This window comes from Euleptes europaea, chromosome 14, assembly GCF_029931775.1.
Source record: "Euleptes europaea isolate rEulEur1 chromosome 14, rEulEur1.hap1, whole genome shotgun sequence".
Classification (NCBI taxonomy): Eukaryota; Metazoa; Chordata; class Lepidosauria; order Squamata; family Sphaerodactylidae; genus Euleptes; species Euleptes europaea.
In genome coordinates this window covers 19090739-19115592 of record NC_079325.1, presented here as the reverse complement: position 1 = coordinate 19115592, position 24854 = coordinate 19090739, and the positions used below count along the sequence as shown (strand labels likewise).

General features: G+C 44.3%; 1 protein-coding gene across 1 annotated transcript; it reads right to left on the bottom strand.

The window, feature by feature from the left end:
• Window positions 1–4249: 4249 nt before the first annotated feature.
• On the bottom strand, window positions 4250–23904 carry SLC18A1 (solute carrier family 18 member A1). Its single transcript, XM_056860659.1, has 15 exons — window positions 23781–23904; window positions 23087–23420; window positions 21316–21374; window positions 19839–19922; window positions 19431–19523; window positions 17296–17385; window positions 16519–16559; window positions 14256–14316; window positions 13247–13342; window positions 8055–8133; window positions 7711–7762; window positions 7134–7197; window positions 6499–6618; window positions 5299–5432; window positions 4250–4363 (listed from the first exon to the last, which is right to left on the bottom strand). Exons 1-15 carry the CDS (start codon window positions 23902–23904, stop codon window positions 4250–4252), a joined length of 1545 nt encoding a protein of 514 aa, XP_056716637.1.
• Window positions 23905–24854: the final 950 nt, after the last annotated feature.

The following is a 24854-nucleotide window of genomic DNA, read 5'->3' as shown; positions in this document are numbered from 1 at the left end:
TGGCAGTGAGTGCAATGAAGTGATTAAGTGTGAGGAAGTACTGGGGGGATATCTGTCTTGAATCTACTGCCCATCATCTTTATTTGGTTCCCTGACTTGTCATGTTATGGCATAGGGCACAAACACATGTGCAGACACCCAAATGTGAAGTAACAAGGAAAAAGAGAGTGCCTCTGAGCATGTGGCGTTTCCACTGCCATTTCAGTGACCACAATTACAAGTGTATTTTCAAAACAGAGTTCCAGGTAGCCATGTTGGTCCAAAATAAAACCCATAAACAATATCTTCATTAAGACCAACAAAAAGGACACAAAACAGTGTGCACATTTTATAATTTAAAAAAAAAAAAATAGGGGGGGAGATTTTTCAGCTCCTGTCTGGAGATATTTTGGAGGTGCTGCAGCCCTGGAGACAGTATGTATCAAACACCCTTGGGCTTGCAGGAAGAACAGTAACAACACCCATTGTGAATACAAAAGTTAATTGTTGTTGTTGTTTTTAATGTCCAGCCTGATGGAATTCCGGGAACTCAAAAATTTGCACATCGTTCTGTGTCATTTTGGTTGGTTTTAATACACTGTATTACACGGGTTTTGGTTTTCCGTACACTAATCCCTCAATTGCTGGAACGGTTTGTTTTTAAATTTGTCCACTAGAGGTCCTTGCATGCAAGTAAACCATGCAAGTTCAACTTGTAACTAGATTTTTTAAAAGACCTTTTTTATAGCCCTCTGCAATTTATGTTATCTGCAGGCCATCACATGCCTGTCTCTAGATCTACACGATGGAGGTTTCTCCCCACCCCCCTCCTTATTCAGAAGCCAGATCAAATCCCGTTTCTAAATGCCTGCTAAAAGTGCTGCAGACGAAAGAGATGACTTCAGGCTTTTCTCTTTCTAATCTGAATAGCCCTTTTGTCCAACTGAAGCTTTCTCTGCAAAGGAGCTTTGTTTTGACCCAGCAGCTCAGCATTTGAAAAGTGCAATTAATTACCTTGTCAAGATCTGCCTTAGGAAACAGAACAAAAATCAGAGCAAAAGTGGTAGATTTTTTTTTTGTTTGCTTGCTTTTTAAATTATAAGAGAGACAGCACCATTTTGTCCAAATATTTTGAGGTGTGCATTTCTGGCTGCTGTCTTCTACTTCCTCCTCCTCATTTTCTACCTGACCAGACATAGTTCATCATTCTTCCAAAGACAAGAGAGAGATTGGGGAGATATTGATTCCTATTATACTTAAAATCTGATTTGCATTTGCCTATGGTAACTGCCCACAAGAATATCTACTGCAGGGTAATATTTGGCACAGTGTGAGATAGGAACATCAGCAGCCTAAGCACATGAAGAATGCACCTAATGCAAAGAAGTCAACAATTTTGAAACTAGCTGTCATCTTCTCTGGCTAATATGAGTATCCCTTATCTGGACATCTGATATCTGGACTGACCTGAAAACCAGACCATTTGAACTGGCAAGCAGGTGGATCCGTGTTGCCTGGAACGGGGTACAGAGAAGACAGGAGGATGGGAAAGGGAGGGGAGGGAAAAATAGGGAAGCCAAATTTCCTTCTGGAGAGGAGGAGACTACCACTTGCATGCCTGCTAGAAGCTGCTTTACTCTCTCTGCCTCAGGCTGGGGTCCAGATATTCAAAAATGTGGAAAGATCTGAAATATGGACCACTTCTGGTCCCAAGCAGACCAGATAAGAGATACTCAATCTGTAGGCCCTTTTTTAACACAAGTAGATCACATGTTTGAACCTCACACAAAATAATGTTCCTGCTTCTGAACACCTAAGCCAAATGGCCACTTATGTGCCACAGAGAAAGGTACCAATAGCACCAGGTGGAATGGCCTTTTTGAAGAGGGCAGGAAGCTTCCTGTGTTTTTATCGTTCCATAGAATGTGTAAAATGGAAATGTTTAGGAGGGCCATCTTATAAAGGATCACAGTTGTCTGGCTTTCTATAAGGGGAAGAGGGTCACAGTTAATGCTGATGAAATTTTGAGTAATTTTAATAGCTTTGTTCATGGTATAAATTATACTACTGCATAATTATCCCCAGGAAAGGGCTTCTCTTCCCTGTTCCCATCATTTCCCACTGCATCACTTTCCCAGGAGACTGAGAAGCGGCTACAAAGGACTTGCTTCAGCACTAGCCCCATATGTGTGTGTGTGTAAAGTGCCGTCAAGTCGCAGCCGACTTATGGAGACTCCTTTTGGGGTTTTCAAGGCAAGAGACTAACAGAGGTGGTTTGCCAGTGCCTTCCTCTGCACAGCAACCCTGGTATTCCTTGGTGGTCTCCCATCCAAATACTAACCAGGGCTGACCCTGCTTAGCTTCTGAGATCTGACGAGATCAGGTTAGCCTGGGCCATCCAGGTCAGGGCAGCCCCATATAGCCTTTTTAAAAAATAAAATCCACCCCAGCATGCCAAATGACCCTTTTGCATTTCATAACGGAGATCTTCTCTGTCTCCAGACAAATCCCAGTTGTGCTGCGGCATTCCTATGTTGTGCTCATTGCCTAAAGGGCCACAGGGGAGACTTGTGGCAAAAATACTCATTAGCTGGGGAGAAGCCAAGCACTCAGCACCTCCAGAGTTTTCATCTGTCGTCTGAGAGTAGGTCATCTCTGATGGCCCTTCCTCTCTCTCCTTTGGAAACCTGACGACATTATTGAGAGTCACCTGGCTCCCTTCCCAGTCTTGCGCCTTGACTGTGCCAAACGGAAATTGCAACTCTTTCAGCGACACAGACTGAGAGATGGCAATCAGTCCCTGGCATATGCTGATCTTTTTTTCAATTTCTCCTGGCACAGATGTGATACGCAGGGGATGATCTTGCATGGAATATTTGTGAGGCATGTTTGATGTGGAGGGCAGGATCAAAGCCCCCTTGGATTCAGCAAATCAAGGTCAAAGGCTCTTCTCGCACAATGATCTTCACAAATCCTCTACAAAGGTTTCTATCAAAAATGAAAGCCCTACGGCATAAATGTATATATGATAAAGCACACTTCTTAGAGCAGTGCGCTGAATGAAGGGCTAGGTATTACTTTGCTACCTTGACCCAAGTCACAGACATATTTTCTCTTTATTGGGAAGGGTGGTTTCATGGTTCTACAACCTACCAGTTAAGCTCCTCTTCTCAAGCCCTACTCTCTGTACCCTGGTTTACAGAGGTTGATGGCAACAGGGGCCTTTCAGAGGTGGCACCTTACCTTTGGAATTCCCCTCCCCCTTGAGGATCACTTGGCACCTACCTTACTTTTCTTTGGGCACCAGGTCAAAACCTTTCATTTCACCCAGGCTCTTAATCGAATTGCTCCACCTTTTAAAAGTTGCTTTTATGGTACACTTAGGGCTTGAGGACTGTTTTATGAATTGCCTGAGGACTGTTTTATGAATTGAGGACTGCTTTATTGCCATTGTGTGTCTCCTCTACTTAAGGATAGATGGACTCACATTCTAGTTGTATCTGAAGAAGTGAGCTGTGGCTCACAAAAGCTCATACCCTGCCAGAAATTTAGTTAGTCTTTAAGGTGCTACCAGACTCTTGCTCTTTTCTACTGCCACAGACAGAATAACACGGCTATCCGTCGTGTTTTATGAATGTTGTTTTAATCTGCTCAGTGTTTGTATTATGCTGTTTTGAATGGCTTGTGAGGCTTTATTGTTTTAGTTGTGACTCGCACAGGTCTCTGGAGAGGCGACCTATACATTTTCTGAATCAAGAAACCCCATACGGGGAAGGGCAAAAAATAAAGAGAGCCTGCATGTAGCAGTCACGCATAGGATGAAATGAGCTCTGACCCCTGACAGTTTATGCTGCAGTAAATGTTGTTAGTTTTTCAGGTGCCCCTGAACTCCTGTTTTATTTCGCTGCAGCGAGTGGGTTTCAGCCATGAATCCTAAGTACTTTGTACACACTAAATAATACATCTTGATATCACTGAGCTCACCCCTAGCACAGATGATACCGTGGGAGGAAATTGCTTTGCAGCCGCTGCTGCTGTCTTTAAAGATGAGAAGCAGATGAGCAACTAACTGATGTTTGTCCCCGAGTTCCAATAGCAAAAGGTGCAGGCTAGCAGAAGGTGGAATTCAAAAGTCCTGGCATTTGACCCAATACCTAGAGGCTCCATTGACCCACAGAGATAAGAAAGTGATCCAAGGAGCTCTCCGCTTGCTGGAGAAGACGACACGGACTTCATGGCTTTAACGGGGGACCTTTGATGGAGCTTCCTTCTATTCTTCACTCTCCACTTCCTCATCGCTAATGTCAGCCAGTGGAAAGTCCTGGAGAACTTTCTGGGTGGTGTAGCTTTTGGTCGGCATGGAGCATCCCTCACTGAGAATTGCCTGAGGGGTGAAGGGAACAAGACACCATCACATTTAACTGCCTTATACCAAGTCAGATCAGTTTAAATGCTTAGACAGAATGAAAAGGTGCTCTAGATAGACTGGTGCACCTACTATCCCCACCCAGCTACAGCTGTAACCACAGTGCATGACTCTAAGCCACAGTGTTGCCCATGTAAATTTCTTGCAGCTCATCTGGGGAATGACACTATGATAGCCACCCTATCCTGTTGGTGGATGTAAGATTTCAGATACATTGTGGACACTGTGGGACTAACTTCCACTTTCCCTAGGAGCTCTCCCTGGTCCTGCAGAACCCAAGTTCTAGTTGTTACTGAGAGAGTAAATGTGCCTGGGCTGAACAACTGAAAGTGCCAACAGAGTCTGTTATGATTAAATGTTCCTCCATACAAAATGATTTCTATCCCCCCCCTCAATAGAAAAGGCACAGAAAAGGCTATACTATCAACCATTCTCCCTGACATCTTTCTAGAACACCTTCATATACAACCAACTCCTTTGCCCCTCCAAAATCATAGTTACATCTGTGCCTTGAAAGTAAATTCCTGGACTGCTTTAAACAGGTGCTTAGGGTATAGCAACCCAAACTATAGCAACCCAAAAAGGGGAGCATTCATAATATTTTGATAATTTAGTTGAATAGATTTCTAAAGAAAGGAACCCATGTTCTGTGTTTCCTCCTCATCTCCAAGGGTTGTCCCAATTATGCATGAAAGTCACAAGCTATCCTCTTGAAAGATTGGCATGGGGTGGGCATCATCTTGCACAGTCTTCCTAAAGAATGTTTTTTTGCAATTCCAGTACTGCACAGAAGTGTCATACAGGGCATGTGGTGAACTCCTAGATGGATATGACCTATAAAATATGAGAACTCCTTGGATTCAGCCAGTTTACAGTTTCAGAGAAAAACTTACAATCTTCTCCTCTTTGGCTGGGGGGCTCCGTAGGAACCAGCAGAAGGGGGCATATAAAAGGTTGATTCCACCAATGAGGACCATCAGCCAGGGAAAGCCAATGGTTCGTACAAGAGCACCCCCTGTAGAAGGACCTGGAAATAATGAATGACATAAGATATTATTTATTTATTATCCCATCTTTCCTTCATGGGACTTATGGCAACATACCTAAGGTTACCCAGTGGTCTCCTATCCAGACAAGTTTCTTTTCTGATTCTCCACACCTGGAACATATCTGCCATCACCCTTTTCCCCCAACCACATGTCTGAACTTGAATAAGAAATATTGCCATTAAAAATGATGCCTGCTATTATGTTGGTTTTGTACAAATAAAACCAAAATGCCATCCAGGAAGCAACTGAAAGTAAGAAAATTTCCCAAGAAAATAAGTGGAATGAAAAATGATTTCCCTGACCATGCACAAAAATTAAACGACTCCTTTTTATATGAAATATAACTACATTTATACCCTGCCTTTCTCCCCAATGGGGACCCAAAGCAGCTTACATCATTCTCCTCTCCTCCGTTGTATGCTCACAACAACCCTGTGAGGTAGGTCAGGCAGAGAGTGTATGACTGGCCCTAGGTCACCCATCAGGCTTCCATGTTACCTTCTCTCCTTTTCTGCACAAATTCAATGCCATTTAACTTCCCTTTTCAACCCATTTGTACCCACTGTCACCAACTCCTAACGTGCAGTTCTTGGCAGTTACTCCAATACAAGCCCATAGAAATCAAGTCTATCGACTCTATAGTCAATTGTGCTGTTAACACACTTTTTTTTTCATTTTACGGTGCATATGTGTTGCATCTTCCCACCAAAGCCATACCATTTTAGCGCACTGCTATGGGCTAGGGAAAGTGCAGTGCCCAGATTGCCTGATGCTTATTCATTGTCATTGGGCTAACCCATCCCCCAGGAACTCTCCTCATTGTCTCGAGTAATACATATCTCTGTCTCTCCTGCCCCCCACCCCCACTCCACCAAGGCTGTTTGTTAAAAGATCAAAAGCTTACTGTCAGTGCTGTGAAGATCAATTGATCAAAAAACAGAACTCTAAAAGCTGTTTAAATTGGGGAGGGGAGATTGAAAAACTGGAAATGAACAACACAGAACACAAGAAACAACACAAAGGTGACTTTGAGTTCATTCATACCAATAGCAAAGCCCATGCAGAAGGCCACGTCAGCGATGGCATAGACACTGCCATAGACAGAGGCATGCCGAAGATCCACCAGATATCCCATAATAGGCATCATTGAGGAATCCACCATGCCTATCCTCAGAACAGAAAAAAATACCGTGAGAAATTAACCCGTGTGTGCCACATATAGAGGAGGGGGGCATCTTTGTTCGCCACCCCAGGTTGCAAACCACATGTGATTATTCTTTTGGGGTACATATTTCAGGCTACTGTGAAATAACTGTAGCAAATGTTCTTAAAATAGGCTGCTTTTTTAAGTTGAATCTTATCTTTATTTGAGGGCAGACCTTTGAATTTTGCTATAAATCACACAAATGCATGCACACACAAAATGAAACCTTCTCCCTGAAACCTGAAATATCCCCTCACAAGGACCCATCTCAATTCCTTGAGTTCTTACCAGTAAGTGAAGAAAATCTATTAAAATATAATGCATTCCCTGGACAGAGCACATGGCCCAACCACTTGCTACCTAAGGCCTAGTCACTGCAGGTGTCCCGTCCCCCCCAATATGCATGACTTCATGCTTTTAGAATTGCTTGTGAACACCTTGGTGCAAATCGTTCCAGAATCCTTCATAATCTTACCAAGAGCAATACCAACACCACCATTAGGCCCAATGAGTCCATAGATATTTGGAGCTAAGGGAATCTGCAGGGGAGAAGAAAGGAAGGAGATGAGTGGACCAGGGAATTGAATACAATTCACAGAACTATCCCTTGGTTGCTTTAGAGACTCATACAATGGATGGACTAATGCAACATTCAGGTATGGGGGAGACCCCGTCTCTTTTCTCTCCTCCTTTTCTGTCTTGCTGGGAGCAGGAAGGAAAGGGAGGGCAAGTGTCCTTCAATCCAACATAACTATTCAAGCACTCAGCATGACTCATTACGAGATTTAATAAAGATGTCCAGCCTTTCTTTCTGTAAATGAACCCACTTTCTAACCTCGCTATTTCGGGGATGGATTTCTATGTTAAGAATGGAGTCTTGGTCTGTATTCGTTCCACAGAATGGGGAATCTCACCAAAGCTCCCACCCCCAAATTCTCTTCCGAGGTTCCTGTCCCAGCACAGGTCGTGGAAGAAAAAATGGTTCTTTTGTGGTTTTCCAGCTGACTATTCTGTGCATCCACCTTGGAGTATAGATCTGGCATCATACTCACACAAAGGAGGCTTATCCCCACCAGTACCATCCCGATCAGTGAACAAAGCCACCTTTTAAAAATGAAAAAAATAATTAGGAACAAAATGATGAAGCATCACAGGGGAAGGGAAGAAGAAACAGACAGACAGATTCCACTTGGTGATGGAAAGTGCCGATGAGTCGTGCCCAACTTATGGCGACCCCATAGGCTTTTCAAGGCAAGAGACGAACAGAGGTGGTTTGCTGAAGCATGCCTCTGCATAGCAACCCTGGACTTCCTCCTCGGCAGTCTCCCACCCAAGTACTAACCAGGGCTGGCCCTGCTTAGCTTCCAAGATCTAGGTCCAGGCAGATTCTACTTACCGCCCCATTTTGTTGGCCAGTAACCCAAACAGGTTGGTGCCAATCAGGTAAGATACACTGGCAGGCAGAAAAGCTACCCCTGCAAAAGAGAGGCATCAGACTTGAATGAAGGTAGCAGAGGTCACAGGAGACTTATGGTATTTTTGTAGTATTTGCAAATGTACAAGTAGAGAGCACAACGGGAGGCAAACAAACACTTCTCCAGCACATCCACTATCCCTTTAGCAGAAATGCAGCAACTTCCAAGCTACTCCACTCAACTCATAGCAGTGTCTCTGTTAAAATCTAAAACTGGGCTTTCTTTTCACAGCAACACTTGCCTGTCACCACTTGGGAGAGGGAGGTCACTTCTACCAAGGACTGATGGGTATTTGGACAGAGCTACTCCCTAACAATCAAAGCCCATCTAGAAAATAGGAATATTAAAATATTATCATTAAAAAGCATTACTGTTCCTTTTGCCATGGCCTCTGGTTCATTTACTTTTTTAATGTACCGTACTTCATTTATACACAACCTTTCAACCCAATGGGGTCCCACAGCACCTTACAATGTTCTCCTCTCTTCCATTTTATCATCATAACATGCCCATGAAATAGGTTAGGCTGAGAGTGTGTGACTGGCCCACGGTCACCCAGCAAGCTTCCATGGCCGAGTAGGGATTCGAACCTAGGTCTCCCAGATCCTAGTCTTGACACTCTAACCACTACACCACCCTGGCTGTCACTTGTTCCCTCTGGGCATATGACTTTACGGTTAACCCATAAGATTAACTGATCCAAAGCAATTAGAATCTAAGCTCTTGACAATGTACACAGCTGAGCTCTCAGTGTCAAACCAGTTTCAATTGGTGATAATTCTCCTGATCTGCCAGACACCGTCCCTGTTTTCTGTTCCCTGTCCCTGGTAAATAACTCCCCTTTTTTTTCCTTGGGGTGGGGGGGCAACTCATTCAAATATTGTTAGCACAAGTTGCTAATGTTGTCTTTCCTCAGGGTTCTGCATCCTGTAAAGGGTCTCTAGAAATTAAAGCGGAAGTGTCAATCATATTGCCTCCAGAGTACATACATTTTAATGCAAGCACATGACCAATAAGGTGCCATGTGGTGAGCAGCCCACCATTTCACATACTGCAGCTGCTAAGCACAGTTTTGCATGGTTAATACTATGCAGAGGAAATTAATCCAAAACACAGCTGATGGAGCAGCCATAAGAAAAGCCATGCTGAATCAGACCAAGGCCCGTCAAGTCCAGCAGTCTGTTCACACAATGGCCAAACAGGTGCCTCTAGGAAGCCCACAAGCAAGACGTGACCCACATGTGTTGATGATACTCCTTGGACGGTAATCCTTGGAATGAGAATTCAGAACTTGGATGCTGCAGGGTGCTGACAGGGTTGCCAACTGGGGAAAATCATCCTTTCTCTTTAACAGAGGCCTAGTGGGTCATTATTTCCCAGGGGACATCATTTATCTCCATGCCATGAAAAGCTTCAGCTATCCATTTTTACACACTGGGTCCCTATTAAATGGACAGGACATTTTTCTCCAAGTGTGTTGGTAACCCTTTGGAGGCATATCTATATTTTCCTCTGCAAAATGTTGGAGAGGACAGGCTGGGTCCTTTGGCACTTAGCCCAAATGAAACTGCCCTTTTTTCTCCATTTCCAGCCCACACTCAGTACCAGAGTCATAGTGCTCTGCAGTTACAATTAAACCAGAATCAAATATTTGACTGTTATAGGTTGACAGTAGCCTATTGTTAATTTACTCCCCTGCAGACTATAAATGCCTCCCAGACCTCTCTGTTTGCTCCAATATAACACAGCTTTCTTATTGAAACTCGATTGTTTGCATTTAATTTCCTCCATCTGTCCCTTTAATTTATCGTCCAGGTTCTCAGGGAAAATCTATGCCCTGCTCATTTGGCTAAGAAATGCCACTGAAACAAACAGAAGCAGCCATCTAAACTGACGTGTTGGTTTCATTTTTAAGGTACTTAGTACAATGATGGTGTCTGTCTCTCATTGAGCCTCCGTACCATGCCTTCTACAAGTAATAGAGAACTTCATCTAAAGAACCTATTTAAGAAGGTGCCCGGTTGCTCCTCAGTACAAAGCGGCAAAACAGCAACCCTGTTATTTTAACTTCCATGTCACCCATGCTCCAGGCTTGATTACTGCAATGCACGATACATGGGGCTGCCTTTAAACACTGCCTTGGGGCAGCCTGGCTTCTGGGTGTGACTAGCACATTTGGAGCACGTTTTTTCCAGTTTTGATCTATGTTGGCTCCAGATTTATTTCTGGGTGCTTTGGGAAGCTTTGGCAACCTCTCCCACCCCCCACAACCTTGCTGTGCTTCCCATTCCAGGAAACCAGAAGCCAGCAGAAAAAAGTGGCTGCTTGTATTCTCCCAGGACCTCCTTATCTGGCAGAGAGATCCTCCGGGATGAATAGCTATTAATATGATTAGCAGTTGTCAGCGGCTGTGCTCAACCTAGGTAGCTGTTCCATTTGAGTAGTAAGTATCGCTGAGAGCATCCCCAAAGGTCATTCCTCCACAAATTGGATTTCAGTGGTTTTTGCAACAAAGGTAGGCAATTTTATCTCATTATCCCGACCCGTATCCTAGGCAGCTGGTAAATTGGCATGTACTGATCTGTCCTCCCCTGTGCCTCTGAAAGCGTCTTTTTTTTAAATCAGTAGGTACCTCTGCAAAAGCCATGTGGGTTTTTTTCTCTTGAAATGTCCCAGCTTTTTTTCCAAAGTGCCCCTTTCTCCCAGCTGCCACAAATGTTACGTGTAAAAATGAACACACATCTGTTTTATGATGCATACGTGCGCCAAACAGACTTCTCATATTTCCATCCCATTGCTTTACCTAATTTGATACCCTAAGTGGCTTATAATTTTACAGTTAAACTGATCATATGTAACAAATAACAAGGGGGGAAACCATTGAAACAGTCAACGGCATTAAAATAGTTTTTTTAATTAATTAACCAACCAAGAAGCAAGACCTAAAATCAGATAGCAAGACGTGCCGTCCTGAGTTATATCTTTCTAAGTCCATTCAAGTCAGTGGGCTTAGAAGGGTATAACTCTGCTCAGGATTGTACTGACAGATTGTAACTACATTCCAAACATTACAACCCTAAGAACTTTTTCATGGGAATAAGCCCCATTGGATAGAAATGGGTAGAATTCGGAGCAGACCTGCTTAGGGTTGCTCTGGAAGTATTGTATCCTGCTTTATCCCCACCTTCTCCAGCCTCCAGCCTCCTAAGGGAGAGTCTAGATGTCCAGGAGCCACTCATCTGGAAAGTGCACTCATCACAGGATTGCCACATTTGCAATCATCTCTTGAGGAAGAAGTTCACACAGAACATGTTATATCAGTTTACCGCAAAAGGGGCTATGCAAAGAGTTGAGTGGCTGGTTCAAGATCTGTTAATTTTTTTTCTTGATTCTTATAAGAATCTTTCATTCTTCAGATGGATTCTGTCAAGCCACAAACTAAAAGAACTGTGGTGGTTTTTTTAAAAGACTTAAATAGAGCAAATTAACAGTGCAGCCCTAAGCACTGTAAGTGGGAGCCACTGATTCCACCCTGGCCACAGCCCTTTGGGAGGAGCAAAACTAATGAAAACCATTCCAGAGTCAGGTACATATTGCATTTGAAGACTGAAAACAGAGAGAATCTAGAGAAATCTGACACAATCCATGATGCAGAACAAAAAGTGTGCATTCTTTTGTTTTTATGCCCTGGTGACTGTAAGCTGCAGACCCTAGCAAGTCCCTTTGTAAATGAAACTGAGGCAGAACTGTGTGGGTTCTCTTTTAAAAGCAACATATTGCCAATTCTGCCTCAAGAAACTCTAGATCCTGCATAAAGTATGCAAATGATATATTTGCATAGGCATTTTTTTTGTGCAATCAAGTCACAGCTGAGTTATGGTGACCCCATAGGGTGTTCAAGGCAAGAGATGTTTGGAGGTGGTTTGCCATTGCCTGCTTCCATGTCACAACCCTGGTATTCCTTGGAGGTTGCCCATACAAATATGAACCAGGGCTGACCCTGCCCCAGAAGGTCGGCCCAGAACCAATGGGATAAAATTAAATCAAAAGAGTTTCTGGTTAAACATTAGGCAGAATTTTCTAACAGCACACTTCTTCAGTGGAAGAGGCTTCGTCGGGAGGAGGTAAGCTCTCCTTCCCTGGAGGTTTTTAAGCAGAGGCTAGATGGCTATCTGTCAGAAATGCTGATTCTATGACCTTAAGCAGGTCATGAGAGGGAGGGCAGGAAGGTTTGCATCAGTGTTTGGCTCTTGTGGCCCTTACTAGCATGCCCAAGGTAGTTCCGATTGCCACTGGGGTCAGGAAGCAATTTCCCCCCAGGCCAGATTGGCCAGGGATCCTGGAGGGTTTGTGTTTGTTTTTTGTCATCTTCTGGGTGTGGAGTAAGGGACACTGTGGGTGTGGGGGGGGGAGGTAGTTGTGAATTTCCTGCATTGTGCAGGGATTTGGACTAGATGATCCTGGTGGTCCCTTTCAACTCTATGATTCTATGCATAGCTTCTGAGATCTGATGAGATCAGGCTAGCCTGGGGCTATCCAGGTCAGAGCATAGGATTGTTTAGCATGCATAAATTGTTCAGCTTGAAACAGTCACAAGGAAAGACAAGCAATTATCCCTCTGAGGACTTTATATTCTGCTGTGCCCCCTTTCCTCTGGTTTGAGGGATGGATCTCATTAGATGTTGCTTGCATCCTTTCAAGGTGACTATTTTATCTGCACTTAACTACAATCCAATAGTATTTGATTCAGATCCCAAGTGCTTCGGATTGAGCTGCACACCTTTGATCATGTACGGCTAGCTGCATGCAGATGTACCACTTTAGGAGTGGGTGTAGGGTTGCCAACCAGCAGGTGGGACCTGGAGTTCTCCGGGAATTACAACTGATCTCCAGATGACAAAGATCAATTCCCCTGAAGGTAATCGCAGTTTCCAGGGGTGGAATCTATGATACGGCATTCCTACTGAGCTCTCTCTCCTTCCCAAACTTCACCCTCTCCAGGCTCCACCCCCAGATCTCCAGGAATTTCCCAAGCCATGGTTGGCAGCCCAAAGTGGATTTGTGCTTTTAAATGCCCAGCCAATAACCAGGAGGGGTATAAAAAGGAGCATACCCAGCTGCCACTCCGGGGAGCACATGGTTTGCATCATCCAGATGGGCAGAGTGGCTTCCAGGATAGCGACTCCCATGTTGGCAAAGCAGAGAGAACCTGGGGGAGAGGAAACATATTGGATCTGTGTCCTTGTTATCAGCTGTCGGTGTGCCTGATTATTTTTGCAGAGGAGCAGAGAAAAGGTCTGTGCAAACCTAGGTCCCCCAGATCCTAATCCAACTCTCTAACCACCACTCCACAAGATATCTCCATAATGTCTGTATATTTTTTTTCCTACATAAGGCTAATAGGACCTTGTGGAGGAGTAATGAAATAGCTGAGTCAGAGGAAAGGATTAAACCTCATGTTTCCCATTACAGTTACGCCGTTCTGATTCAAGCCTTCCCCAGAGCTGCTTTGAAATAATAATAATAATAATAATAATAATAATAATAATAATAATAATAATAATAATAATAATAATAATACGATCTCAATCAGGGATCTCCAACCTCACATCTTGTTTGATACCTAATTTGCTGCTTTCTCTTTGAAATATCTATTTTTATGCTAAATACTTTTTGTTCATTCCAAATGAAAACTATCTAGGAAGGCTTTAGGATTCCACAGACAGTTCTTTTTGGTTTTTCCCTCTTTCCCCCCATCCTGCACCTCCATTATTGCAAAGAAATCAAATTATCAAGAACATCTGAACATAAGAAGAGCCCTGCTGAATCAGACCAAGGGTCCATCTAGTCCAGCATCCTGTCTCACACAGTAGTCAACCAGTTCCTCTTGAGGTCCAACAACAGGGTGACAAAGAGGAGAATCAGAAAGGAGGAGAGATGCCAAGACTCTCCAACATTTCATTTTGACTGATAGGTGCTTTATTCTGGTGTTAGGAAAACCCTAACCAGTGATGAAAGAATACCTCCCCCCCCCCAAATTATCCTAAAACTTTTATCTCCATAACTTCACTTCTGCCATGGAATACCCACAATAACCCCATAGGGATTGTACGGCGACTTACCTGCAGCAATGAGAATGTAGGGGTCCCATAGCAAAGTAAGCAGAGGGATCCCTTGGGTACTCTACACAAAAGAAGAAGAGTTGGTTTTTATATGCCGACTTTCTCTACCGCTTAAGTTACAATTAAACTGGCTTACAATCACCTTCCCTTCCCCTGTCCTCAACAGACACCCTGTGAGGGAGGTGGGGCTGAGAGAACTCTAAGAGAACTGTGACTAGCCCAGGGGTCGGCAAACTCATTAGTCAAAAGAGGCAAATATCAACAGTACAATGATTGAGATTTCTTTTGAGAGCCAAATTTCTTAAACTTAAACTATATAGGTAGGTATACTGTTTATTAACTTAATAAACTTTAATTAAAGTTTTAAGTCTTAATTAAACTATAGGTACACTGAATAAAACTTGATATCATACTTAATAGTGATCTCATTTATTGATAAAAATTAAATTGTAAGTCCCTGCCATTTCCCCCTTTCCGTCCGGAGTCCTCATCTGGAGGCCTGGTCTACCGCCATAAAAGCCTCTTGGTAGACCTGGCCTCCGGCTGAGTCCCATTGGGAGGCCAGGTCTACCCATCGGCTTTCTTGGCAGTAGACCTGGCCTCCGGAGGCCCATAGAAGCCAATTGGTAGACCTGGCCTCTGAAGGGGGACTTTTCCCCCTCCTCAGAGTCCAGGTCTACCGCCAAGAAAGCCAGTGGGTAGACATGGCCTCCCAATGGGACTCAGCCAGAGGCCAGGTCTACCAAAGGAAGCCCGCCCCACCCAACAGCTGATAGGCGGGCGGGGGGGCAGGAACCCTGAGCCGCCCGCCCAGCAATCGCACGGCTAAAGGGGAGGGGAGGCTTTAGCCTCCCAACCATTGAGGGCAAGGGAAAGGGGGACCTGGCCATTCTCCACAGCGGGGGGGCAGAGACAGCGCGCCCGCTCGCCTGCTCTCTCGCGCTCGCTCACTCTCTCTCAGGCGCGCCGGCTCTGCAGCCCGGCTGCCGACGCAAGCAGGCGCGAGAGCAGGGGCTCCGAACCAAGTTCGGAGAGCCGCACTCAACGGGCCAAAGAGCCGCATGAGGCTCGGGAGCCACAGTTTGCAGACCCCTGGACTAGCCCAAGGTCACCCAGCTGGCTTAATGTTTAGGAGTGGGGAAACAAATTAGCGTCCGCCGCTCATGTGGAGGAGTGGGGAATCAAACCCGGTTCTCCAGATTAGCGTCCACCACTCCTAATTACTGCTCTTAACCACTTCACCACGCTGGCTCCTAGGGAAGAGAGGCTGCTCAGAGGGATCAAAGATGCATCCTGTAGCGTTAGACCCAGTACTGTCAACCTCAATCGGTCATGTGGAAACACTCCCCAATTTGAGCTAGAGAGGCTCTCAGCTGGTAGGGGATGTTTAAGGACGGGGTCCCCAACATGATGCCCGTGGATGCCATGGCACCTGCCAACACCATTCCTGGCACCCACCAAGTGTTTTTAGGAAGTGGGTAGGGCTTCTGCCAGCAAGGCTTCTGATTGACCTTTAGAGAACTGATTAGCTGTGCAGATTTAAAAAAGCAAACAAACATTTATTTGGCAGCAGTTGCCACCACAGTGCAAGGATCTTTACTGTGTGACTGATGGTAAGCCACGGCAGCTGTTTTGTGTCTGGCTCCGCCTCCTGCGGCAGACATTTTGTGGTTACACCCACCACCCGGTGTCAAAATTCCAAAGGTGCCTACAGGCTAAAAAAGTTTGGGGACCTAGGGTATGTCAGAAGAATTTTTTTTTTTCAGCAAGCACTTCCATGTGATTCTGTTTATGAGGTGTGGAAGTGAATGTGAATACTTTTCAGTGCAATCCTAAAAATGCTTTCCTGGGGATAAGCCCCACTGAATAGACCTTAGTAGGATCCTGAGCAGACCGGCTTAGGATTGCTCAATTTATACAAGAAGCGGAGGCCTGCAAGGAGCTGCTGTAAATTCAGAGATCTCCACGTGGGGCAATTTTTTCATTGGCCACCATTGTTTAGATTTCATATTTGGATTCAATTTTGACGATGTTCACTTGAAAGCTTTAAAAAGTAGAGAGGTGGGATAAATATGTGTCACCCAGAAGCCCTACACCTGAAAAACAGACATTGTGATACTGCCCCCAAGCTCTCTTTCGAAATCATTCTCACACCTTTTTATACTCCAGAGCAGTCACAATCTTTTGCCTGCCCCATCTGATCAAGAGAGAGTAAGGCCTGCTAGTTGCTTTCTCTCTTGCCATGCCCTATTGTTGTACCTACCTCTGGTGAAATCTTTGGTTGCAGGATGCACAGCTGTAAACCTAAAGGAGAAATAACATAATAGATATTCTATAAACCTATATTCTATAATAGATATTATGTAAACCTAAAGAAAAATAACATAATAGATATTCTATAAATATCTATTACAGGCTTCTTCCACCCTTCCTGCCAGAATACATAGTGTTCACCTCCCTCATTTTATCCTCACAACAAATCCTGGACAGTAAGTTAGACAGAAGAAGAAGAAGAGCTGGTTTTTATATCCCACTTTTCTCTACATTTAAGGAGTCTCCAAGTGGCTTACGATCACCGTCCCTTCCCCTCCCCACAACAGGCACCTTGTGAGGTAGGTGGGGCTGAAAGAGTTCAGAGAGAACTAGCCCCAGGTCACCCAGCAGGCTTCATGTGGAGGACTGGGGAAACAAACACGGTTCTCCAGATTAGAGTCTGCAGCTCATGTGGAGGAGTGAGGAATCAAACCTAGTTCTCCAGATTAGAGTTTGCCACTCTTAACCACTATGCCACACTGGCTCTCATGGTCAAGTGGGGCTTTGCACCCAGCTCCCCTTGTTGCTAACCAGTACACCACACTGCTTCTCAGCTCTAGCTTCCTTTTTGAAATGGTATCTCACCTTTGCTATTCCTGACCTTTGACCATTCCTCCTACTTCTGTCCACCAGCTAAACTTTCCTTCATCCTTGAGTCTCCCTTTTCAACCTACCTGACCTCAACCACAGCTGTGAATGTGTCTTCCTGGGATGCCAGAGGACTCACCTCCATCCAACAAGGCTAAGAATGCCAGGATCAGAAAGGGAGACGACTTCCCAACAAACTCGTACATCACACTTCCAAACGGTGCTCCAACTGAAGTAAAGCAACAGGAATAAAAGAAACAAGATCATCAGGGGTGGGGGGGAATAGTTCTTGGCTCTTCCAAGGCCCTAGCATGAAAGACACTTAATCTAATGGGGAAAAGATTCTTAACTAGTTACAGTTAAACTTAGTGCACACAGTCAGGGAGCTGGAGGTAAGATTTGTACCCTTAAAAGGTACCTGGGTACATCTAAGTGTGTGTTGCCTATAAGAGGCGGGTGAGCAGGATGAGCATAGAAAGTTAATACTCTGCAAAGCCGGTCTAGCAGATAGTGAGGGTTGGTCTTGCACAATGGAAACTCAGTTTCACCAAGGTGGTAAACCTGGGCCCTGGGCAGTAACACTTCCAGTGATCTCACATGATGGAGTATTCTTCCATTAAAAAAAATATTCTTACTATCACCTGAGCCATGAACAGTGATGAGGACACAGACTCAGGAAGAGGGGTACCAAAATCCATCGGGAACCTGGAGACACAGGCTGTGGAGAAGCCAGGTACAATCCCCAATAGAAATACTATGAGAAGATGCAGAAACCAGGATCCCTCAGAGCTGGAGTTGAAGCTGAGTCCCACCAAGTTCCACGCACACATACAAGGAACCATGGCCCACATCATGAGTGACCCATGATCTCCCGCTCCCTCTCAAGTCAGATGACAACAACCCCATTTACAGTTCATGGCAAGGTGATGGGTGGAAAGGTTCCAGGCCAGATTTTTCCTTTAATGATATTTGTTCCTTGGGTAAAGACAGAGTCCAAGATTGGTAGCAGGTTCAATAAGGAATATAAGGGCTCAGTCTGACTTCTGCCCTGACCTGGATGGCCCAGACTAGCCTGATCTCGTCAGATCTCAGAAGCTAAGCAGGGTCAGCCCTGGTTAGTATTTGGATGGGAGACCACCAAGGAATACCAGGGTTGCTGTGCAGAGGAAGGCACTGGCAAACCACCTCTGTTAGTCTCTTGCCATGAAAACCCCAAAAAGGGGTTGCCATAAGTCGGCTGCGACTTGACGGCACTTTACACACACAGTCTGACTTCAGTTTGTTGGAACAAATAGTCTGTTGACTGAGAGCTGTCCTTGGTGCTGAAAAGCCAATCTCCAATCGTGCTGGTTTCCTGCTCCTTACTTGTACTTTGGTGCCTGGTCCAATTCACTGGCATTTCTCCCTATTTGCTTGTTGGATAAACTTTTCTTGACTCTCTCATGGGTTTGAATCTCCTTGGACTGGACTATTCCCTCTCCCTGTTGTATGAAGAAATATTTCCTTTTATCTTTTTTGAATCTCTCACCCTCCAGCTTCAGCAGATGACCCCATATTCTGGTATTATGAGAGAGGGAGAAAAGCGTCTCCCTGTCCACTCTCTCCACACCATGGATAATTGTATTTGTGGGTGTAAAGTGCCATCAAGTTGTAGCCGACTTATGGCGACCCCTTTTGGGGTTTTCAAGGCAAGAGACTAACAGAGGTGGTTTGCCAGTGCCTTCCTCTGCACAGCAACCCTGGTATTCCCTGGAGGTCTCCCATCCAAATACTAACCAGGGCTGACCCTGCTTAGCTTCTGAGATCTGACGAGATCAGGCTAGCCTGGGCCATCCAGGTCAGGGCGGATAATTGTATAGACCATGCATAATTGTATAGACCTCTATCATATCTATGCTTAATCACCTTCTTCCTAATGGTGTGGAGCTCTGGCCCCCATCCATCCACAATCTTTCATGTAGGTGAAAACTTGGAACATCACTTGACACAGCTGTCACTCAGGAAGCTGGCATGGCTGTAGGATTCCATGCATCAATGTGCTTTTTGGTGTGCACCCATCTCATATAGAAGATGAGGATGGTTTTCAACCAATGCTTACCATGATCGAAACAAGCATGAAATAAGCATCGGAGAGGATCTCCAGGGGCAAAAAGGAATCTAGTAGCTGAGAATAGAGGAGTAGATGGAAGCCACAGGAGAAACAAGTCATCAAAGAATGCTCAGCTGGTAACATGATAAAGTTCTACTGTTCACTGTGGACCAAGTATTACTCACCAAGAACCCCCAAAGCCAAGCCACCTAAGGCTATTCCCATAGCACTTCCCCTTTCATCATCATCAGTGTAGACACTTGCCAGCATCCCAAGACCTGCAAACAGGGGGAACAAAGCCAAGACTGCTCTGAGTTTCTCTCCAGGTACCACACCTGTTTTAGCTGTGTCCACCACTTATCTATCTATTTAAGAAATGTCTAGGTCACCCTTCTACCAAAGTGGCACTCTTGGTGGTTTACAAAGCTAAAACTATAATATGAACATTGCATTTGATTATTTGAGATTAAATAACAATGTCTTCTCTTGGAACCTGCACACTGTAAGGAATTGGAGGACGACCTGTTCCCAAGACATTCTCCCACCTGCCCAAGTCCTTTGGCCATTCCAGTAACACCTACCACCCGGTTTACCTGCAACAGACGAACAGGCAGACCCGATGCCTTGCAGTGCTCGAGCCACAAACAGCAAGTCATAAGTACTGGAGAAAGCAAACACTAAGGGAGGGAGAGAAATGCAGCAGAATCAGGACCAGTACAAGTTCAAGTTACTGGGGGGAAAATTGTGACAGCCTTGAAATGCAAGCATGATATAAATGCTAAGGAAAATTATAATGCTGGTGATGGTGAGTTATTTGTTTTGTTTGTTTTATTTGTACCCCATCTTTCTCCTCCATGGGGACCCAAAGCAACTGACATCATTCTCCTCTCCTACGTTTTATCCTCACAACAACCCTGAGAGGTAGGTTAGGCTGAAAGAGCATGACGGCCCAAGGTCGCCTAGCAATTTTCCATGGTGCAAGTGGGGATTTGAACCTGGGTCTGCCAGATACTAGTCTGACTTTCCTGGATGATGTCACTTTTCTGATTAAGGTATAGCAAGTGGGAAATGAATTGATTTGGCCATTTTAATTTCTTTTGGATTTGGTTTCTCACCAACTGTTTTGGTTCACCCCATTTTTCTTCCTGTCATTTCTTCATCTACCTTTACACCGTTTGTATTCCATTCATATATCACTATGGAGGCTATTTTCACACAAACACAATATTTCATAGATGTAAATAAGGATGTGCATGTAACACCTCTATTCGCACATCAAGTATTTCTGTTCAGGTCCTCCCTCCAAGCATTTATGCTGTTGAGAGCTCTTCTCTGCCTGCTGTATACTATATTCATGTATTCAGCTCATTTAAAAGATAAGATTGTTCTTTTGATAAAGAAATCTTAGAAAAACACAATTTGTCCTACACTATATTATCAACGTTCAAAAGATCTCAGCATCTGCCATGTGTGAAATGGCGGCTTAGTGTTCATACACATGAATTTGACCAAAATATGCACAAGAGATTAAGTGCATCCGTTTTCTTTTTAACAAATGCCCCATTTTTACATAGGGCTCAACTCACCATGCTGTTTCTTCTGTGCTTATTTTAATGACTTGTTTTTCTTTTGCAAATTTAGTTGCCAGGGTTGCATTATCAAGGAGGAAAATTATGTGGGGAGACAGGGAAACCTGAACCCTTTCCTCTCCTCCCATTTTTTGTCATTGGAAAAAGACACCCTTGAGGTGCTTTTACACCCTCTGGGGAAAACATTAGTATCTGTACATTTTCCTCAGCAAAAGTTAAAAAAAATCTAGAGACAAGGGTTCAAATTTCCCTCTCTCCCCAAGCCATTCTCCTCCTCAATAAAGCAATTCAGGAGTCTGCACTTGCAAAATCAAAAAAGTCATTTAAAATAAACATATCCCTGAATAGTTAATCAATCCATTGGGGTGGGGCTTCTTCCTCCCCCATTTCTGATTCTCCTTTCAGACAGATATGGTTCTCAGGATCACATAGTCTGATAAGGTAAGAAAACTGACAGATAAACATGAGGCAAAATACTCACTAAGTGTGGAGAGGAACATGATGACAAACCCAAGAAACATGGGAATATGGTATCCTATCCTACAAAAAGAAAGAAAATCTAGGTATATCTTTTATTTCCAAAAATGCATTTATCTCTTGCCTGGCCACAAAATGCTCAAGGAAACTTAGACCCATGAGCTAATAATATGCGCATAATTAAAATACATCTAATTCAAAGATAAAACAACTAATTCACAGGCCAGCATAGACCTTATCAAGTCCTTCTTATAGATTAAGAGAGACCTCAAATCATCCTGGAGGGGTTTTCCGAAATGGCTTTATACACACTGGTTTTTTGTGGAGTGATGGTGGGAAAACCTGAGGTCTCTTTCATCTGCATGTTCACTTATACTGAATGATTTACCATCTTCCATTGCTGAAGGCAGAATAATAAAATAAACTGATATTATGTAAATGCTGTAAATAAATTGTAATAGTATATGTTATACTTCTAACAAAGAGCACCCGCTCGAGATACAAGACAGTGAACAACAATACAACACAGCAGTCTACAGCTGCAGTTTTTCCCAAACACAGCTAGAGTCCTTGATTATGATGAAAGGTCCAGGGTTTGCCCAGATGTTAGGTTGTGGGAGTGGCAGCAGAAATGATGCCATTGTGCCATCTGATAAGCTGGCGGCTTCACTGAAACATGCTATGGAGCAATTAGCCTGAGGCTTCAAAACGCGAGCACCCAAATAATAGAACGTATGCAACTAAAATAAATGCAAAACGGTGTTCCGGTAAAGACCGCTTCGTGTTTCTTCATCAGTTGCATCAGATGTTGTTTAAGGGGATGTACAATAACACACTTCCCAGGAATGCTTTATGTCAAATGGCAGGTACAGTTGTTGATCAGTCTACAGCATTGTCCCTTCATTGTTTAGCATTGCTGGAAGCAGAAGAGGCATCTTTCCACCATGCCTGGATCCTACTCTAGCAAAGTTCCCTCCCTCCAGCTACCATTAGCTAAGCTAAAGAGGCAGCAACCAGTATCATGACTAGATGCAACCCCAACTGACAGCTTCCTTCTGCCTAGTTCTCAATGGACATCACTCCATCACTAAGATCAGAGGGGGACAAGGAAGTGGCCAGGTATCCTTCCCTCATACCTGGATCCAGCTGCAGCTGAGAGCTCCTCTCCTCCCAGCTACCAGTTGCTCTTGGCAAAGTCAGGCAGAGAAGAAGCAGCAGCCAGGCATCCTTCCACCATGTCTGAATGGCAACCTCATTCAAATTATACTTTAATAATGGGGACCTGCAATACTCATAGGGGGATCTCTTTCCCCTCTTAGCTTTCTTCCCCCCTCCTTCACTGCCACCTTGCCTGTGGAGGCTCCCAGCTCCACCACCACTGCCATGTGTGCTGCAGTTGCCAGCCACTCCTTCCATCACCAATGCTGCAATACATGTGCAGACAATGCTTTTGTTTTTAGGGGGCATTTAAACCCCCAATGTGATTTTTTTTAACAATTTCAGATTTTTCTGCAAACCTGGGGGTCCCTCAAGTTTGCAAAACTATCTGGTTTTTGTCAGTGTGTCCCTGATGCACAGATTTAAGTATCCGCAGATTGACCCACACTTGACTATTAGAATACAAGATATTTATATTTGCTTTTAATTGCTGCCAGTTGCTTTGGAGCCAATTTTCTTTTCAAGGGCTGAAAAGCAGGTTAAAAACAAAGCAAGGCAATCAATAAATACCATACCTCACATATACACACCGTTGGTTTGTTTAAAAGCTAGCGTACCTGTTGGTTAGGGGTCCTACAAAGGGGTTGGCTATGAGCTGCATCAAAGCCTTAGAAGCAAACAGCAATCCAACTCGCACATTCTCTTTAGTCATAAAGTCAGCTCCCTCTGTACAATTGTCACTGGGCATCAAAGCGGTCACGGGGAGATGAGATCCGTTCCCCCCTTGGGAACTGTTCCCCCTTGCACTGTTTGCATCCCTGTTGGCAGTATAGTCCAAGACTGCATTGTAGGAAGCAGCTGTGGAGTCCACTGTCGGATCCATGCCTTGGAGAGCAGCAGAATGGCTAGTGCTTTTGTAGGTGGCAAACAGGAAGGAAGGGATGATTGGCACTGAAAGGAAAGCAGTAAAAAGTTTAGATTGCAATTTGAAGGTGTCGTACACAACCCAGGAACATTGGAGAATATTCCTTCAGGATGGGCATCATGCATGATTCTCCTGCAGAGTTCCCCTACAGACTAAACAACCATTTCCAAGAAACATATTTGCTTTCGGACCACATCTCTCTTCCACATCTTCTATCCCCTTCATGTCCCTGCCCATCCACGCTGTAGGCTAGTATAAGAGAGGTTCAGCAGAATCTTTGGCTGCTATTGGTGGTATCTCCAGTCCTAGTCCCAGCATTCTATACACCATACCACTGGCTCTCATATGACCCTGAGAAAAGACAGGCAAAGCAACACACCCCTTACCCACAACTGTCAACAGCATGTTGTCTACCAGCAGGGCAACAAAGACAACCAGTAGCACCAGCTTCCGGGATTCCCTCCCCTCCCGTAGCCAGATCCAGGGAGCATGCGCCATGAGTTTGGGCATCCTGGTTTCCTCCCCCTTCTTCTTGAGGAATCTATGAGCTGAGAACCTGCAAGAGAAAGAACTTGGTCAAATCTCTATCCAAAAAGTCAGGCTTCCAGAATACAAACATCCTAAATGAATGTGCGTTTAGTGTTAAATCCCAGAACAAAAACCATGCAATTACCTTTTATTAAGAGCAATCTAAAAAAACTCCTGTTTTTGCTTCTTCTTCCCAGATGACCAAAAGATGCAATCTGGCACCAGCTCCACCATCTTATCTTTTCAAATCTGCCTGGAATTCTACACAGGATGCTTGCAAAAGTCTTACCATTATGGCCTAAAATCTTTCCTCCTACCTTTTCCTGCCTTTCGAACATCCAAAGTGTTCTGTAGAACCAAACCGTTTGGACACTTATTTTGTTATGTTGGTAGGACTAAATAAAAGATTGTACACGGCTGCTTGCAATTTCACTCTCTTCCTTGCCGCCCCGTGCCTCCCACTGCCAGCAAAAAGGAAATCCAATAGCAAAGCTTCAGCATAACCTACAGTTCAGACATTTTCTAATTGGTTTCCAAATATCAGAAATAATTCGGTTCAGAATTGAGGCATTTGCACTATTGACAAATGGGCACTGTTTGGGCTGGCTCTTAATAAGGATGTTTTTAAATTAGCTTCCCTAGTAGTTAGCTGGGATAACTGGGGGTAGAGGAAGTACAGCCCCCCACACACACACACACATTACACCAGCACAGCAACAAAGGGGGAGAAATCCAGGTCTGTGAAGAGTAATGAAAAAGGTGCTGTTTAGCCTCCCCTTTCACTTTGAACATTTCTAAGTGAAAATTCAGTATGTGTCTACTTTTTATATTGTTCTTTCTAAAGAACTAGCCTATCTTTTTCAATGACTGTTCCTACTGTTTATCATTGTTCACAACATCTTCCTTTTTTGACCTTGCCAACAAATGCAGCA

What these genes read in the sequence shown, in the direction of transcription:
- SLC18A1 (XM_056860659.1), bottom strand. Translation starts at nt 23,904, where the DNA reads ATGCCCAAACTCATGGCGCATGCTCCCTGGATCTGGCTACGGGAGGGG. An exon ending in CATGTTCCTCTCCACACTTA is followed by an intron (nt 19,923 to 21,315) that starts GTGAGTATTTTG and finishes TCCCTCCCTTAG; the next exon opens with TGTTTGCTTTCTCCAGTACT. An exon ending in TGGGGATAAGCCTCCTTTGT is followed by an intron (nt 7,198 to 7,710) that starts GTGAGTATGATG and finishes TCTCCCCTGCAG; the next exon opens with ATTCCCTTAGCTCCAAATAT.